Below are 19,180 nucleotides of genomic sequence, written 5' to 3'. Positions count from 1 at the left end.
TTTGATTTGCATTTTCCTGATGATTAGTAATATTTCACATCTTTGTCTTATGTCTATTGGCATATGTATGTCTTCTTTGAAAAAATCTCTATTCAGATCTTCTGCCCATTTTAATATTTGTTTGTTTATTTGCTGTTGAATTATATGAGTTCTTTATATATGTTGGATATTAATCCCTTAACAGAAACATGATTTGCCAGTATTTTCTTCTGCTCAGTAGGTTGCCTTGTTGTGTTGTTGATGATTGCCTTTGCTGTGCAGAAGGTTTTTAGTTTGATATAGTCCCACTTCTGTTGTCTTTGCTTTTGGTGTCAGATCCAAAAACTCATTGCCAAGAACATGTCAAGGAGCTTCTACCTATATTTTTTTCCAGAAGTTTTATGGTTTCAGATCTTATGTTCAAATCTTTAATTCATTTCAAGTTGATTTTGTGTATCTGCTAGGTAGAGATCCAGTTTCATTCTTTTGCATGTGCTGCCCAATTTCCCCAACACCATTTATTGCAGAGATTTTCCTTTTCCCATTGTATATTCTTGGCCCCTTTGTCATAAATTAAGTGACTATATCAGCTTGGGTTTATTTCTGGACTCTCTATTCTATTCCATTGATTTTGTGTCAATTTTTATACAAATGCCATACTGTTTTCATTATTATAGCTTTGTAATATAGTTTGAAATCAGGAAGCATAATGCCTCCAGTTGTTGGTCTTTCACCTCCTTAGTTAAATTTATTCCTGAGTATTTTATTCTTTTTGATGCAATTGTAAATAGTATTATTTTCTTTATTTTTCTTTCTGATAGTTCATTTTTACTGTATAGAAACAAAATTTTTGTATGTTGATTTTTATATTGCAACTTTTTTGAATTCCTTTATTAATTCTAACAAATTTTTTTGGTGGAGCCTTTACGGTTTTCTAAATATAACATCATGCCATCTGCAAACAGTGACAGTTTTACTTCCTTTTTCTTGCCTAACTGCTATGGCTAGGAGTTCCAATAGTGCTTTGAATTAAAGTGGGGATAGCAGGCATCCTTGCCTCTTTCCTGATCTTAGAGGAAAAGTTTTTGAGCTTTTCACCACTAAGTATAATGTTAGCTGTGGTCTTGTCACATATGGACTTCATTATTTTGAGGTAAGTTCCCACTATACCCACTTTGTTGAGAATTTTTATCATAAATGGATGATGAATTTTGCCAAAGGCTTTTTCTGCATTTATTGGGATATCGTATGATTTTTATCTTTATTTTCATTAATGTGGTATATCATATTGACTGACTTGTGGGTATTGAACCACCCTTGCAACCCTGGAATAAGCCCCACTTGATCATGTTGAAGGATCCCTTTAGTGTATTGTTGAATTTGGTTTACTAATATTCTGTTGAGGATTGTCACGTCTCTGTTAATCAGAGTTATTGGCCCGTGATTTTATTTTTTTGTAGGGTCCTTGTCTGGTATTAGAGTAATGCTAGCCTTGTAAAATGAGTAGAAAAGTGTCCCCTTCTTGGGGTGCCTGTGTGACTCAGTTGGTTGAGCATCCAACTCTTGATTTTGACTCAGGTCATGATCTTAGGGTTGTGAGATCAAGCCCCATGTCAGTCTGAATGTTCAGCAGGGAGTCTTTTTGAGATTCTGTCTCTCCCTCCCCCCCCCCCACCCCATGTTCACTCTCCCTCTCTCTCTCTCTCTCTCTCTCTCTCAAATAAATAAATAAATAAATCTTTTTTTTTCAAGTGTTCCCTTCTTTTCTGTTTTTTGGAAGAATTTGGAAAGAACTACTATTCTTTGAATGTTTGGTGTAATTCACTGGTGAAGCCATATGAACCTAGTCTTCTGACTATTGGGAAGTTTTTGATTATTGATTCAATCTTACTAGTAATCCATTTGTTCAGATTTAATATTTTTTTATGATTCAGTCTTGCAAAGTTGCATGTTTCTAAGAATGTATTCATTTCTTTTATGTTGTACAATTTGTTAACATATAATTGTTCATAAGAGAAATATTGACTTCTAATTTTAATTTCTAATAACAGGGTTTCCTGTATCAGGAGTTTAGTATTAGGACTAAGTTGACCTTATAAAATGAGTTCAGAGGTGAAGTAGATTATTTTCCTCTTTTTTAATTAAAAAAAAAAGCTTTTGTAAGATTGGTATAATTTATTCTTCAAATATGTTTAAAATAATTTTCCAGTGCAGATAGTTGGTTCTGGAATTTTTATTGTAAGTTGTCCTTTAATTATGAATTCAATTTCTTTACTAGTTATAAGGCTATTCCAGTTTTCTATTTCTTCTTGTGTCAGTTTTGCTAATTTGAAAAATTTTAAGGAATTGCTCTATTTAATTTTTGTTAATTAATTTATTGGCCTAAAATTGGTAATAATATTCTTTCATTTATCTTTTTGATTAAAATAGGGTCTGTAATGATGTCCACTCTTGGTAATTGCATTTTCTATTCTTTTTCTTTCAGTCAAGGGAATCAATTTTATTAGTCCCTTCCAGGAGCCATATTTTTTTTATTTTATTGATTTTCTCTAGGTTATTGATTTTTAAATTTTATAGTTTATTAGTTGCCATTCTCATCTTTATTATTTTCTTCTTTACCGTATATTTATTTTTGTTAATTGATTAATTTCATTCTTAAGGTCAAAACTTAGATCATTAATTTTATAATTGTTTCTTTTTTTTAAGATCTGATTTTATTTTAAAGAGAGAGCATGAGTAGGGGGGAAAAGCAGAGGGAGAGGGAAAGAGAAAGAGAAAGAGAAGCAGACTCCCCACTGAGTGGGGAGCCCAATATGGGCTCTTAAATCTTGATCTGAGCTGAAACCAAGAGTCAGACACTTAACCGACTGAGCCACCCAGGTGCCCCTAATTGTTTCTTTTGAAATGGAGTGTTTAATGCTACAATTTTCTCTCTAAGAAGTGTTTTAGGTGTATCTTGCAAATTTTGATAGGTTATATTTTATTATTATCCAGATCAATACATACTTTAATTTCCCTTGTGATTTATTTTGGCCTTGTCATATTTAGATATGTGTTGCTTAATTTCCAAAATTATGCTATTTCCAGAATTTTTGAGTTATTATCTTCTCATTTTATTGAGTTTTGGATTTTTTTTTATCTATTTGAGAGAGAGAGAGAGATAATGAGAGAGCATGAGCAGGGAGGAGAGGGAGAAGCATGGTTCCTGTGAGCAGAGAGCTCAATGCAGGGCTTGATCCCAGGACCCCAAGACCATGACCTGAGCCAAGGGCAGATGCTTAATCAACTAAGCCACCCAGTCACCCCTAATTTTATTGAATTTTGATCAGAGGATATATGCTATGTGATATCAGTTCTCTAAATGTTTTGAGTTTTGTTGTTGTTGTTGTTGTTTTAATGGCCAACCTGTGGTCTATCTTGGTGGGTATTCCATTTGACTTGAAAAGAGTATTGGAATTGTTTGTACAGCTTAATGGTCCCAATAGCTATTCTCTGTCAGGCCTTCTAAAGTTACCTTGAACAAGAGCAGTTTAGTATTTGGATAAAGACTCATAAAGATGCAGCTATACCCATTTCTGGGTTACTAGTATGGTACTGCACAAAACTTACAAGCCAGAATAAAATATCTTTGACCATAAAAGAATTACACATATATTTTTTATCTTTTTTTTAAATGTTTAAAGATTTTATTTAAATTCTAGTTAGTTAGCATATGGTGTAATATTGGTTTTAAGAGTAGAATTTAGTGATTCCTCACTTACATAAAACACCCAGTACTCATTACAAGTGCCCTCCTTAATACCCATCACCCATTTAGCACATCCCCCGCCCACCTCCCCTCCAACAACCCTTAGTTTGTTTCCTATGATTAAGAGTCTCTTATGGTTTGTCTCCCTATCTGATTTTGTCTTGTTTTATTTTTCCCTCACTTCCCTTATGATCCTCTGTTGTTTCTTAAATTCCACATATGAGTGAGATCATATGATAATTGTCTTTCTCTGATTGACTTATTTCACTTAGCATAATACCCTCTAGTTCCATCCACATCATTGCAAATGGCAAGATTTCTTTTTTTGATGGCTGAGTAATATTTCACTGTGTATATATACCATATCTTCTTTATCCATTCATCTGTTGATGGACATCTGGGCTCTTTCCATAGTTTGGCTATTGTGAACATAGCTGCTATAAACATTGGGGTGCAGGTGTGCCTTCAGATCACTACATGTGTATCTTGGGGCAAATCCCCAGTAGTGCAATGACTGGGTCTTAGGTAGCTCTATTTTCAACATTTTGAGGAATCTCCATACTGTTTTCCAGAGTGGCTGCACCAGCTTGCATTCCCACCAACAGTGTAAGAGCATTCCTCTTTCTCCACATCCTCACGAACATCTGTTGTTTCCTGACTTGTTAATTTTAGCCATTCTGACCAGTGTGAGGTGGTATCTCATTGTGGTTTTGATTTGTATTTCCCTGATGCCGAGTGATGTGGAGCACTTTTTCATGTGTCTGTTGGCCATTTGGATGTCTTCTTTGGAGAAATGTCTGTTCATGTCTTCTGCCCATTTCTTGATTAGATTATTTGTTCTTTGGGTGTTAAGTTTGATAAGTTCTCTATAGATTTTGGATACTAGCCCTTTATCTGATAAGACATTTGCAAATGTCTTCCCTCATTCTGTTAGTTGTCTTTTGGTTTTGTTGACTGTTTCCTTTTGTGCAAAAGCTTTTTATCTTGATGAAGTCCCAAAAGTTCATTTTTGTCTTTGTTTCCCTTGCCTTTGGAGACGTGTCTTGCAAGAAGTTGCTGTAGCTGAGGTCACAGAGGTTGCTGCCTATGTTCTCTTCTAGGATTTTGATGGATTTCTGTCTCACATTTAGATCTTTCATCCATTTTGAGTCTATTTTTGTGTATGGTGTAAGTAAATGGTCCAGTTTCATTCTTCTGCATGTGGCTGTCCAATTTTCCCAACATCACTTGTTGAAGAGACTTGTTTCCATTAGGTGTTCTTTCCTGCTTTGTCAAAGATTGGTTGACCACAGAGTTGAGGGTCCATTTCTGGGTTCTCTATTCTGTTCCATTGATCTGTGTGTCTGTTTTTGTGCCAGTACCATGCTGTCTTGATGATTACAGCTTTGTAATATAACTTGAAGTCCAGAATTGTGATGCCATCAGCTTTGGTTTTCTTTTTCGACATTCCTTTGACTATTTGGGGTCTTTTCTGGTTCCATACAAATTTTAGGATTATATGTTCCAGCTCCATTAAAAAAGTTGATGGTATTTTGATAGAGATTGCATTGAATGTATACACGATAATTTTGTTGGTTTTCTTCATAATACATTACTATGTATTATGTGAGATAAGATACATATGCAGATTTTATATCGTCAATGAATATATGAAGTACTGTATCCATTGTGAAAAATGCAGATGTTATAAAATGTATATAATCCATTTGGAAATGGGGTGAACCTTTAAACAAGGTCATTTAGCTAAACATCTGGAACAAATTCTAGGAACTGCACAATGTTCAGAAAACCAGAGAATGGAGTATATGTGGGAAATGGCTGTTGATGAGGTTGAAAAAGTAGGAAAGAACCACAGTATGCTAAACAAGAGTTATAATTATATCTTCAATACAGGGAGTGATTTTGTCAAAATTAAATTTTGGAAGATGTGAGAATGGGTTGGAAGATTTATTGCAGGGGCAATAATAGGAGGGGGAAATCTGTTAGGATATCAGTTACAGAAATCTTGATATGAAGAGATCACAACCTCAAATAAGTCAGTACAGTGGGAATAGATGTGAAGAAGCAAATTTGAGTCATGATATTCAGAAATCAGACTTAAGATTTGATGAAGCATTAGGGAGAGAGTAGGTTAGGATCATCCTCAGATTAATTGCTTGGTTTACTGTGTGGGTGGTGGTATTATTAACTGAGACAAACAATACAGGACAAGAGCAAGTTTTGTGTAAAACAGTCATTTCAGTTTGGTATGTTTTAAGTTTGAGGCTCCTGTGTTACATTCAATTGGCCATATGCAGTAGATAAGAGGGTATCTACTAGATGCCTGAGCTAGAGATTATGATTTTAAAGTCTAAAGTTTATAGTATAGGATAGTCTATTTTGATACAAAATAAAATTAAAGTGCTATTTTCTTTTTAAACCTCATTGATTTAGTTTCTATTTGCATTTTTATAATGGAAATACTGTGTTAATGTAGTAGTCATCTATACAATTTATTAAACAAATACTCATTTATTATATAAGCCTTCTGAAAAATATTTTTCAGAAGGGGTTGTGACAAAAATATGGAAATCCTGTTTCCATCTCACATGGAATCTATTGGAGTAAGAAATGCAGAGAAGCAAAAATGGAGCTCTGTGTAACATTAACATTTAATAAGAGAGTGAAGAAGAAAGATTTTTATAGAGGAATATGAGAGTTAGATTAGACCAGAACAGAACATTATCATTAATATCCAGAAACCAAAAAAGATAGGTAATCACAAATTCCATATATTCACGGTCTATAAGTGAAATTAGCACCATGGAAGAGATCACTAATGTCTGTGAAAGATAATTGAATATAGCTGTGGGGACTAGACTCAGATTGTTGAGAAATAAAGAGGATATAAGGAAGTGAAGAGGGTATTAATTTAAGTTACTTTATCGGGTAGCTTGATTTTATTTTCTTTATTTTTAGTTTTTTTCAGGTTGCTTGATTTTAAAGAGGACAGAGAAAAAGTGACTAGAGAGAGAACAAGTTCAAAGAAAAGTTTTGATTATTTTATATGCTTAAATAGTTATATGCTAAGATGGAAGGAGTAATAGAGAAGGCAAGGTTGAAGACACAGGAAAATGAAGGGGTCAGTGAATGAATGAAGTCCTCACTGGGCAGAAGGGTTGATACCCGGAGTGCACGTGTGTGCATTGACTTTCCGTGAATGGAGGAACATCTTATACCTTATCTTATGTCTCAATGGAGGAACATATTATAATGTCAGTCAGGACATAGAAAATAAGTATTGGTGTGTATTTGGATGCTACTAAAACACAAAGATTCTTGGATTGAATAAAAAAAATAGTTCAGTCTTGTGCTATATATAAAAAGAAATGTGCCTCCAACAAAATTACACAAGTAGATAACCTAAGGATAGGGAAACGTATCTGTCAAAGATGAACCAAAAGAGAAAAAAATTAGCAATATTAGAATTCAGTTCACAAAAATTCCACAATTGATTCCCTACATTTTATGCTTAACTCAACACAGCAACCAGAGGGACCCTATTAAAACCTAATATATATCAGGTCACTTCTTTGCTCATGTATTTTATAAGCTTTCAAAAGGAAAAGCATAAACCCATGAAATAGTAACAAAAATAACAAAAGACTGGGAGAAACACACACATGGACACACACACACACATACACACACAAACACATAGAAACAAGTGCTAGAGAGAACTCTCATTTTCACCTACTTTGTTATCAATTAATTTCTTCTATCTCATCTACTATTATCAAAAAAGTTGAAATATCACCTTGATAATTTTGTCCCCAGCTTCTGCTAGAGTGAGTGCCTTCACTGAATAGAGAAAGTAAGGAAAATGAGTAAAAGTACTCAGAAAATGCAACATCTATAATAAAGCCGAATATCCTGTTTTTTTCCATGTTTTTCAAAATGGTAGTGTAACTATCTTTGAATAAAAGTCAGTATTTTCACACTTGATCTTTTAAAAAAAAATCTTCATGCTTATATTTATTCTTTATGTTACAGTCCTAATTACCTCAGATGGATTTTTATAAGCAACACATTTGTATTAATATAAGAATTCTGTACCTCATTGCCATGAATCACCTTAGTAATATCATTGAGAGTAAATCTAAGGCTCATTTTTTCTGCTCTGTGTGTCTGGATCTGGAAACATTTCATGTGAAGGCAAATATAAAGTATTTCTTCCATCTGAATATCATTTTTCTGCCATAAAATGGTCTACTGTATTTCTTAAGGATTCCTAAAATGGAATTTAAAATGTTGTTAGTGCAAAAGTTCTGAATAAAATTTTCAAATGTTCATATTTCTGATGTATGGCATGGAGTTTCAGAAGCCATGTTCCATCACAATAATCTTTCATTTAAGTTAGTATTTGGTTGCTTAACATCTGTAAATTGTTAAGATAAGGTATTACACAGACTTGCTTTGGTTTAGATTAGTTTGGAACACATCCCAGGGTACTTAATCAGGGTATATATAATCTTGCATGGTGCAGTCTTTAAAAAGGTATGAGTGTGTGTGTGTGTGTGTGTGTGTTTGTGTGTGTGTGTGTATTTTAAATAAATTGAATTTTTTTGTAGAAAGATCCTGTGTCTTGTCCTTTTGAAAAAAATCAGTTAAGAAAGGCTCCCTATGCCACTTTTGGATTATTATCTCACTTTTTGGATTATCTATAGTTGTAGGCAAGCATGATACTTGATAGTAAATTCAAAAAGACAATTGGTAAAAATACATAATGGTGTTACTTCTCAGCAACTATTTGGCTCATTTTTATACATGCCTGAAATGTTTGATATGAACTGTGTTGAAAAGTACAACAAATGTTCTACTGTATTGTCATCTATTTTCCTTACAACACATATGAAGAGTTTCTTTTTTATTTGCAAACTCTGTGGCAAGAGTAATTTATATAACTAATGGTAGAGATTGGGAGATAGTATTTTAATAAAAAGTATTTTTATTTTTATAGTTAATTTTGATTTCAGATTATAGATTGACCAGACTTATAATTAATTTTGAAATACAAAATTTAAAATGTGTGCACAAGAAAATAAAGTATAGGAAATTTTTTTCCTGTGTTAAAAATAGACAAAATTAATGAAACATCCAGACTTAATAAATAATATTTTGAAAATATTAAAGTGGTTTCTTCTAGTTATTAACTGTAACCTTTTGAATCAATTTGAAATGAAATTAAATGAATTTTAATATTTAATTGTAATAATGTTTTAATAATAACCATATTTTGTTTGCTTTTATCACTCCTGTGGCAATTCTGCACATATTCAAATTTGGACTTTGCCCAAATCTGGCAATTACTTTTCACTGGGCCATCTTTTTTTTTTAATATTTTATTTATTTTATTTATTTATTTGAGAGAGAGAGAGAATGAGAGATAGAGAGCACGAGAGGGTCAGAGGGAGAAGCAGACTCCCTGCCGAGCAGGGAGCCCGATGTGGGACTCGATCCCAGGACTCCGGGATCATGACCTGAGCCGAAGGCAGTCGCTTAACCAACTGAGCCACCCAGGCGCCCTTCATTGGGCCATCTTTATAACACTTACAAATATGAAAATTGGGGTGCCTGGGTGGCTCAGTGGGTTAAGCATCCAACTCTTGGTTTCAGCTCAGGTCATGATTTCAGGGTTGTAAGATTGAGCCTTGTGTCTGGCTCACACTCAGGGCGGACTCTACTTCTCCAGCTCATGCGTGTATGCTCTCTCTCTCTCTCAAATAAACAAATAAAAAAAGATTTTTATTTTTTGAGAGAGAGAGAGAACATAAGTAGGCAGAGCAGCAGGCAGAGTGAGAGGGAGAAGCAGGTTTCCCATTGAGGAAGGAACCTGACGTGGGGCTCAATCCCAGGACACTGGGATCATGACCTGAACTGAAGGCAGCCGCTTAACCGACTGAGCCACCCAGGCACCCCAATAAATAAAATCTTTAAAACATATGAAACAATCTAAATAAGATTATGATAACAATTTTCTAGAAAATATTCAAATGTACAAAGAAGAGTCTCCTTTACCCTTCTTTTTAACCAGTATTTTAATGTTCCTTTCTGCCTCTTTATTTAACTTAACTCCATTGGAATTTTTGTATAAATTGTACATTTTATTGTGTTTCCTGTATTGCTCTAAATGAAATCTTTATTTATCTGAAATATACCTCAGTATTTTGTAGAAAGGACTTACTTTTGATGATGAATAATATTTTGCTTATAGTGTAGTAAATACAAATTTAATTTCTCCTTAGTGATATAAAATAGTCGAAGATTCTCACCAATCTCTTTGAATTGCTGTTTGGTCAGCTAAAGAGGCAACCAACGAGGAAGCATATCACCTCCCCATCCAGGGTCTGGGCAGACGATAACCAGTATCATTGGCATGAAGTCCTGGCCCGGGGATATTGCCTTTATAATGTTATCCTTGTTAAGACTATGTTCAATCAATCAGAATTTCTGAGGGGCCTTATTTATGACCTAAAAAGATCATGGTACATCGTGCACAATATCTCCTCATTTGGGAAACGTTTTAAATTACAGATATATTCTGTAATTCCTTTATTTTGTTATAGGCTTATGAAATGAACTGTTTAACATCTTAGCAAATGGGAAGTCAACTAACTGCTTTTGTGAATCTAGTTCACTTCATTTTATGACCTGTGGAAGTGTAGAGGAATGCATTAATAAACTGTGTCAATCTTAAATTTTTTATAGTAAACATCTCTAAGTCTTAGTTTTCCCCATATTATGAATTCATTTGAGTTTTCTTGCTTGGAAAGCAACAGTTCTTAACAGTTCAAGCAAATGAACTTTTCTTTGTCAAAAATATATTATTTTTCTCCATCTCTTTCTTATTCTCACTTTATTTTATCTTATTTTATAGCTACCATTGTAGTTTTTCTCCTATTCATCCAAATGTTTTTACTAGTACATTCTCGCCTTTTTGCCAGTAAGCAAGGCTTCATCTTTACTATCTTAATATTGTTTCTCACTTAATATACCTGGGAATTATTCATCCATTTGTGATTTTTTGAGTAATTGTTGACTGAGTCAGTATTTGTGAAAACAAGGGCCTGGAGTTTGGTGAGCAGCCTTTCGGTGGGTGCTGTTTCTGAAGTACAAAGGAAAAGCGACGTGTGTTCAGAGGAAAGCAACTGAGGCAGGGAGGTAGAATTATATCACAAAGTAGAGGGACTGGAGGTATTTGGAAGAAGGCTCACCGGGCCATAGGCACCTATTTTAGCTCCGTCTACTTGGTGTTGCTGCTATTCTTATTCATAATTTCTGTTATCATCGTTGTCCTCATTATTACATTCATTTTAAATGCCACCAAGAGAAGAGCTGATGTATAGATTTAAGTGGTAAAACATCTTATAATTTATCAGTGGTTATGTTTCTAGATGACTGTTCCAAAATAGCATCTCAAGTGGAAATGGTATCGGAGTAGTCTCATATGAATACATCCAGCCCCAAATTTATTGCTCTAGTAAATATGTGCGTGGAAACTTTTATAGCATAATATAAACCCAAGGTTAGTGTATTACTAATAAGCTAGAAAAGATATACAGCTTGACCTTTTCTTTTGTGCCTATCTTTTATTGTTTGTTCCATATGAATATCTTTTAATATTGGCTTTAAGAATGCGTAAGTTTTGAGAGGACAGATATTTTCTACATCCTTTGAGACACTGAGGTTTATGTACATAAATATCAATTCTATGGTTCTTTAAAACATTTTTGTAATCAATCCAACCCCACTCAGAAATTTTTACTAACATACATTTTAAAAGAAACTTCAGATTCAGTCATACAAAATGTGATGGATACATGGTAAGAGGAAACTCAGAATTACGGTGTTAGAACACCAGGAAAAAACACTACTCCAGTAACCTAGAGGTGCTGTGATTTCCAATGGGTGCCAGTCTAGGCCTTCATGTACTTGACTGTGACTTGTGCAAGGATCATTTTCATAAGAATTCACAAGGATAAGTATAAAGATGACAAGCATTCTTCTTTTCCTGAAAAGATATTTTAATATGTGCTAAAGAGAAATTATTTCCAAATGGCATAGAAAATTTATATTGTTCTCTCTTCTTTAAATAGGTTATGTGGGTATGCAATTTATGTCGAAAGCAACAAGAAATCTTAACCAAATCTGGGGCGTGGTTCTTTGGAAGTGGCCCTCAGCAGCCAAGTCAGGATGGAACCTTAAGTGATACAGCTACAGGTGCTGGTTCTGAGGTACCAAGAGAAAAGAAAGCACGGCTCCAAGAGCGATCACGGTCGCAGACACCCCTGAGCACAGCAGCTGCCTCCTCCCAGGACACAGCTCCTCCCAGCGCACAACCAGACAGGAGCAAAGGGGCTGAGTCCTCACAGCAAGCCGTGGGGCCCGAACAGAAGCAGGTTTCATCCAGGTCTAGAAGTGAACCTCCGAGAGAGAGGTAATAGTTCGTTAACCCTATAAGCAAAAGGCAAGGTTTTGTGTTGAGACTAAGCCTATTTTCAAGAATTTAACTGCTATTAAGAGGAATATGTGGAGATACTTCTTCTCAGGCCCCACATGGAAGGCAACAACAGCCCTGAGGTGTTTTGTTTATCTCTAGAATGCATCATTCCTCAAGGAGATCTTTGTGGAAAAGCTTTTCTTGCGTAACATGCACACATGCAACAAGTCACCCGAGTGAGAGACTGACTTCCAGCCTTGAACTCAGAGAAGCTCTTAGATCGTTTATTCTAACCTTATAGAATTAGCACTCTAACGGAAAGTGTGCTCTGAAAGAATATGAGAAACCTGACCCAGTGGAAGGTACACGGGTACCTTCTTTGAGGACATTTCTTCTATGCTGAGCTCTGACAAGTGACTAGGAATGAACCAGGTGAAGAATGAGATGAGGCCTCCAGGTAGACGGACAGGCATGTGGCCTGAGGAAACAAGCTCTCAGGGGAGAACCTAAAGGATGCCTGCTGCCAAGAGCGTGAGTAGCAGAGGAGAGCAGAGAAGAGCCTGGGAGAGGTGGCTGGTTAGGTACCAAGTCATACTGCGCTGGTTAGTTTACCAAGGCTGGTTAGGTGCCAAGTCATACTGCGCCTTTTGGCCAGGTTAAATTTTATAGATTTTTATCCTAGGAATAATGGAAAGCCACTGAGGGTTTTAGCATGGGCTAACATGATCAGATAATTTACTTTAATTGATTCATTCCTTCATTCAGCAATGCATTTACGACCAGACAGGAGGCTATGCACTGGGAGACAGTGTTAACAAGGAGGAGATAGCCCTTCTTTATGAGGTTGGTTACTGTTGTTAAGACTAGGTTTGCTGCTTTTGTTTGTATGATCCTTATGCATCCCACTGGGTGGGAGAGTAGGCTCCAAGGAAGGCTTTGGTTCCCCTTTTCAGACAAAGCCCATAGAATAACATCAAGGACTTCTAAGTTAAGCAGATCTTCCAGTCCTGGTTCTGGTTCAAAGCCAGTAGCCATTGTGTGTTTATTATAAGCAAACACTGTGTCAGGAACCAGAATATAAGTATGATTAAGACATGATCCCTTTTCTGACAGATGTTAGGGAAGACGCCACGCAATATCCTAGGGAAGACAGACACCTGGGCAATTAACTGTACCAGAGGCTGATTTGATCAAAGCTGGAAAATACATGTAGTGCTTTGGGAGCCACAGGAAAGAGGAGGTGCCTTCTGAATTAGGCTTTCTAGGATATCCACGAGTTACAGGGCAGGTAGACAGGGTAGGAGGGGACATTTCAGAAAGAGAGAATGAGTGCACCTAAACTATGTAGAGAGGACACACAGAGGACACCAGAGATAGTTCAGTGAAGGTATAATGGATAGTTTTTGGTGGCAGACCATTGTGGGTTAAAAAGAAACAAAACTATTAAAGGTGCAATTTGGGATTGGTCAGAAAATGATACCTTTAAATAAGAGAATTTGGAGCTGTAAAGTTTTTTAGGGGAAAATATGAAACCTGTTTTTGACATATGGTAAAAAAAAAACTACAAAGATTTCAGGAATAAGGACAGAGAAGCAACTTTTAGATGAAATTTGAAGAAGATCGATAGGGACAAATGCTGTTGCTGATTATATAAGTTACTTACTGATGATATAAGTACTTAAGAAAATACTGAGGTCATTGGGGGGTATAGAAGGAAAAGAAGAGATGGGTGGCAACTTCGGGGAGATAAGTGAGATCAAAAGAATGTCAGTCTGTTTAAAATTATTGAAGAATTCTTTATCAGGAGCTAGTGGAAATGGAATAATTACAGGGAGAAGTGAGGAAAGGCATACTCAGGGAAGCAAAGATCAGAGAGACCGCGGAACTCCTTCCACTTGCATGGCACTCTAGTATTCCATAAAGCACTGTCACAGATGGTCTCTCTAATGCTCATGTGAGCTTTGAGTGGTAAGCATCATTTATCAGCATTTCAAGGAAAGTAAATTGATTCAGTATAAGCTTCTAACAAGATCCACTGCGCAGACACTATACTGTCTGCGGTACAATCCTCACACTTCTATGAAAACTATATTTGATCACTAATATATGTTCCTGTTGGACTCCCTTTCACTTCAAAAGACCAATATGAACTAAATGTCTAAAGCAGAATTTGCCATGCTATTTTGCTTACCTATGCCATTTGAAACTCTTCACCTTTTCTTTCCACCATTACTGGGCCCTCCTCAAACTGACCCCAAGGTATATCATAGCAACTACTACTTTGGTAACCCACAATAGAAATTGCCCTTTTTCTCATCTTGCATTTTTTCTTGATTTTTATGCATGACATCTGCTTTTGTACTTTCAGTCAAAAGATGTTCCCCTTGGAAAGCCCTCTATGGGCCTCAAGATTTAAAAAAAAAAAAAAGCTTAGGTCATTCCCACCTTAATAGTATAGTATATCACATAGTGTCAGGACACTTTAGACAAGGCCCCTACTTTTGGTAACTTCTGGTATAATTGCTGGAACTTTCCCAAATTAGTTGCACTCCAGTGTACCAAAAAGGGCTGAAAGAGGCAAATGAGTGATATATCTACAAGGTTTTAAAGATTGCCAAACTCTTATCTTTACAGTGCCTTCAACAGGATGGAGAAAAGTCGAACATAAAACTGTTGTGTGTGGGTTTTTTTTGGTATTGTTTTCTGAGATGGGGGAGAGGGAAAAGAAGAGGGGGAAGGAGGGGAAATGAATAATAATTTGAAACATTTCAATATTTCTATTATTTTGCCCAAGGGAGGTAAAATGAAGGCTAAGGTTCAATCATTTTTTTTCCTAACCAACTCCCTTAAAAGTGGGTGCACATGATCTTGTCAAAATTACTTTTGTTTTACTACTAAAGAATTGCTACTAGATTTGATTTTTGAAATGGACATACTTGTATTCACATTTATTTTATGATAGATTGTCCATATGTATTGTCCAGATATATTCAAATATATATTTAGAATTGAACTGACATGTGTATATTATCTTTTGCTATATATTATTACATAAATTAGTTTCATCTAAAACATTTTTAAGTCTTTCATTTACAGCAAGAATTTAACATACAACTTGTTCATTTATTGAATTAATTTATTGGTGGCTTTTATTCACCTAGTTAATTTATGGAGAATTTGATATGTGAAAACAACTTTTTTTTTTTAAGATTTTATTTATTTATTCATGAGAGAGAGAGAGGCAGAGGAAGAAGCAGGCTCCCAAGGAGCACGGAGCTCGATGCAGGACTCGATCCCAGGACTCCGGGATCATGACCTGAGCCGAAGGCAGACGCTTAACCATCTGAGCCACCCAGGCGCCCTGAAAACAACTTTTAAAGTGCCTTAAGATGCTGTAACGTAAAGAAGCTTTATTTAGAAAGCTAATCAGATACACAGGTTTAATGTGGTTATCATATCGCTTAATTAGACATTAAATTATAACGAATCATTTGAAAGGATTTAAATGGAATGCGAAGAAACGATGTTTCTTAGGTCTGGTCTTTATTTTTAGCTTTATACATTGCTTTCCCTCTTCATGTCCCCGTATATCATAGGAAGAAGACTCCAGGGCTCTCTGAGCAGAATGGTAAAGGAGCCCAGAAGAGCGAGCGGAAACGCGTGCCGAAGTCCTCGGTGCAGCCGGGAGAGGGGGCCCTGGAAGAACGCGAGCGGAAAGAAAGGCGGGAAAGCCGAAGGCTTGAGAAAGGGCGGTCACAGGACTACCCCGACGTGCCGGAAAAACGAGAGGATCGCAAAGCGGTGGACGACGAGAAGCAAAGGAAAGAGGAGGAGTACCAGACCAGGTACCGCAGCGATCCGAACCTGGCGCGGTACCCCGTGAAACCGCCGCCAGAGGAGCAGCAGATGCGCATGCACGCCCGAGTGTCCCGCGCGAGGCACGAGCGGCGCCACAGCGACGTGGCGCTGCCGCGCACCGAGGCGGGCGCCGCGCTGCCCGAGAGCAAGGCCGGCAAGCGCGCACCGGCCGCCGCTAGGGCCTCGCCGCCGGAGTCGCCGCGGGCCTATTCGGCCGAGAGGACTGCGGAAGCCAGGGCGCCGGGCGCCAAGCAGCTCACGAACCACAGCCCGCCGGCACCCAGGCATGGGCCGGTCCCCGCAGAAGCCCTGGAGCCCAAAGCCCAGGAGCCCCTCAGGAAGCAGAGCCGCCTGGACCCCAGCTCGGCCGTCCTCATCAGGAAGTCCAAGCGCGAGAAGGTGGAGACCATGCTGCGGAACGACTCCTTGAGCTCTGATCAGTCCGAGTCCGTGCGGCCGTCCCCGCCCAAGCCGCACCGGTCCAAGAGGGGCGGCAAGAAGCGGCAGATGTCTGTGAGCAGCTCCGAGGAGGAGGGCGTGTCCACGCCGGAGTACACCAGCTGCGAGGACGTGGAGCTCGAGAGCGAGAGCGTCAGCGAGAAAGGTAAGGCGGGGACCGGCTCGCGCAGGCACGGGGACGCTGTTGAGGCTCGGAGGCGCGCGTGTGCGGAGCTCGGAGGTGCGCGCGTGCGGAGAGCCGAATCGCGTGTGTGCAGGGGGGAAAAGTGCGGCTTGAAAGGAGCAACGTGATGACTGTAGTTAACACTGCAGTAGGGTATGTTAGAAAGTTCTGAGGGTAGTTTCGGAAAGTTCACATCACAAGGGAAAAACAAATTCTAACTAGATAAGAAGATGGATGCTAGCCAAACTTGTTTTGGTAATCATTTCGCACTATGTATGTCAAATCGTTATGCCGCATACCTTAAACTTACGCGGAGCTGTATGTCAGTTATATTTCCATAGTTCCATAGAAGTGGGGGGAAAAGTGGAAGGCTCACAGACAGGCTCACGGGGAAGAGAATAGAAGGTTTTTAGCTTGTTTGCTTGCTTTCTTCCTTTTTGGTAGAATTTTGAAACAATCACAAGCTTCAAATTTGGGTTACAAGAGTTCTTAAAGACTTTGGCTCTTGTCATTCTGGGAAATTCAGTGTACAGTCTTAGGTTTTTAAGTTATTATTCTGGGGGGACTTGGGGGGAAATGCTTTTCTAGAAAACCAAAACTATTCCTGATAAAGGGGAATGTACCTTTTTTAAAACTGTAGTGGTGTGATACTCCACAGAGGTAGTATTTTTCAAGTTTTGGTTAAATCTTCTTCACAGCTTGTGAAGAAAGTATACCATGCAGATATATATATTGATAGTAACTTTGTAGTAAAAGTTTATTTTACCTATCACATTATAAAACATTTTTGGAGCGTTGTGTGATAAACAAACTTTTTTTTTTTTTGTCTTGTTCTGCAGCGTACAATACCTTAGCCACATGTTGCTATTTCCTTACAATTAAAGAAACTTAAAAATTCAGTTTCCCAGTCACACTAGTCACATTTCAAGTGCTCGGGAGCAATCATCACAGAAAGTTCCTTTAGATAACTTAATACTGGGCTAGAAAATACTTCAATTTAATGTTGAAATTATGTGTTTCTTTTGAAGATTCACTTCATTCTGCTGTTCACTCACATTTAAATTGACCACAGTCCTAAATTGGATGGTGGTGGTCATCATCCTTGTTTTAGTGTTTCTTAGTTATATTTTGGGGTGACTATTTTTAGAGTTTTTTGGCTTGTCTTATAGTTGCTAACTTATGTACTAAATATTATAAATTTATAAAAAAGTAACTTGGCTTTCTCATCTTCTCTGTCTTCAAACTGCATGGCTGTGTCTTCTCCCTTTCTGTATTTCTGTCTACTTTTTTTCTCTCTCTCTACATATATATATGGATAGATAGATATACATATACAAACATATATCCATCTAGCTACCTAGCTGTCTAGATAAATAGATGGGTGGATGTATGGATGAATAGATATGTGTATTTGGGAACAATTAAGGAAGTTCATTCTGTCATAATTACTGCAACTCATGTTAAAATAGCTGTTTTGGGACAGTGATTTGGGAAGAGATTACTTAGCAGAGTGTGGATGCCATGTTGTAAGTTTCAGGGTCAAGGGAAGACTGTCCCCATGGAATAAAATTGATAGGGCAGTGGGAGACAGAAATTAAAGTATAATATGAATATGGGATCATTTGGCTCTTTAAGCACACCTTCTGACGACTTATGTTTCACTTATAAGTCAGTATGCATATACTTATGCATATTGTGGATGAGCTTTTTAAAAGTCACATGGTGGGGCACCTGGGTGCTCAGTCAGTTGAGGATCTGACTCTTGGTTTTGTATGGGTTGGTGATCTCAGGGTCGTGGGATGGAGCCCCAGTGGGGCTCTACACTCAGTGGGGAGTCTGCTTCTCCTTCTCCCTGTGCCCTTCCCTCTCTATACCCCCACCTCCCCCCACTCTAAAATAAATAAATCTTTAAAAATCACATGGTGAGGATACTCTTGCTGCCTTCTGTGCCTTAGTATTGTTTTGTAAACACATATTTTTCTCCCCTGAAATAATAAAATGTTAAATAAAAATGTATGGGCGTGCTTAATTTTTGTGCAGATAACTCTTAATGGATATATATATATTTTCCCATTTTTTAAAGTAAGGACTCTACATCAGTTCTTACTGAATATGTATTTTAAATTACAATGGGCATAGAATCAAACAGAATTGAATCTCACAACTATTTACAATACGAACAGATTGTGGAAGAAAAAATGACTAGTGGCATGGGTAATTGGAAGGATGGAACTGGTGTAATGTGAGGAACTTACTGCCTCTGCATACTGTCTTCCCTCCTTAGGAATTATCATTCTAGGAACGTTGGCGACTATACACACCTCCAAAGTGGAGATTAAATCTCTTCTGGGAACACAGGGGCATCACATGTGCCGTTGTCTGATGCAGACAACTCTGTTTTCTCTTACAATTAATCTCTTTTTCAATAAATGTCTTGAAAATAAACTCCAATCAAATAGTTGCCTTATTCTAATATTTTAACCGATCCCAACTC

General features: G+C 37.3%; 1 protein-coding gene across 30 annotated transcripts in view; it reads left to right on the top strand.

The window, feature by feature from the left end:
- Positions 1 to 19,180, top strand: part of RIMS1 (regulating synaptic membrane exocytosis 1) — a 489,882-nt gene that overhangs the window by 254,215 nt on the left and 216,487 nt on the right. For all 30 annotated transcript variants that reach the window (XM_027601790.1, XM_027601819.1, XM_027601818.1 and 27 more), the window contains 2 exons: positions 11,863 to 12,203; positions 15,803 to 16,668. In XM_027601790.1, coding sequence (XP_027457591.1) covers positions 11,863 to 12,203; positions 15,803 to 16,668 — 1,207 coding nt within the window. The remainder of the gene's footprint in view (positions 1 to 11,862; positions 12,204 to 15,802; positions 16,669 to 19,180) is intronic.

The sequence above is a fragment of the Zalophus californianus genome, chromosome 7 (assembly GCF_009762305.2).
Source record: "Zalophus californianus isolate mZalCal1 chromosome 7, mZalCal1.pri.v2, whole genome shotgun sequence".
In the NCBI taxonomy this organism is placed as follows: domain Eukaryota; kingdom Metazoa; phylum Chordata; class Mammalia; order Carnivora; family Otariidae; genus Zalophus; species Zalophus californianus.
This window is presented reverse-complemented; position numbering and strand designations above follow the sequence as displayed.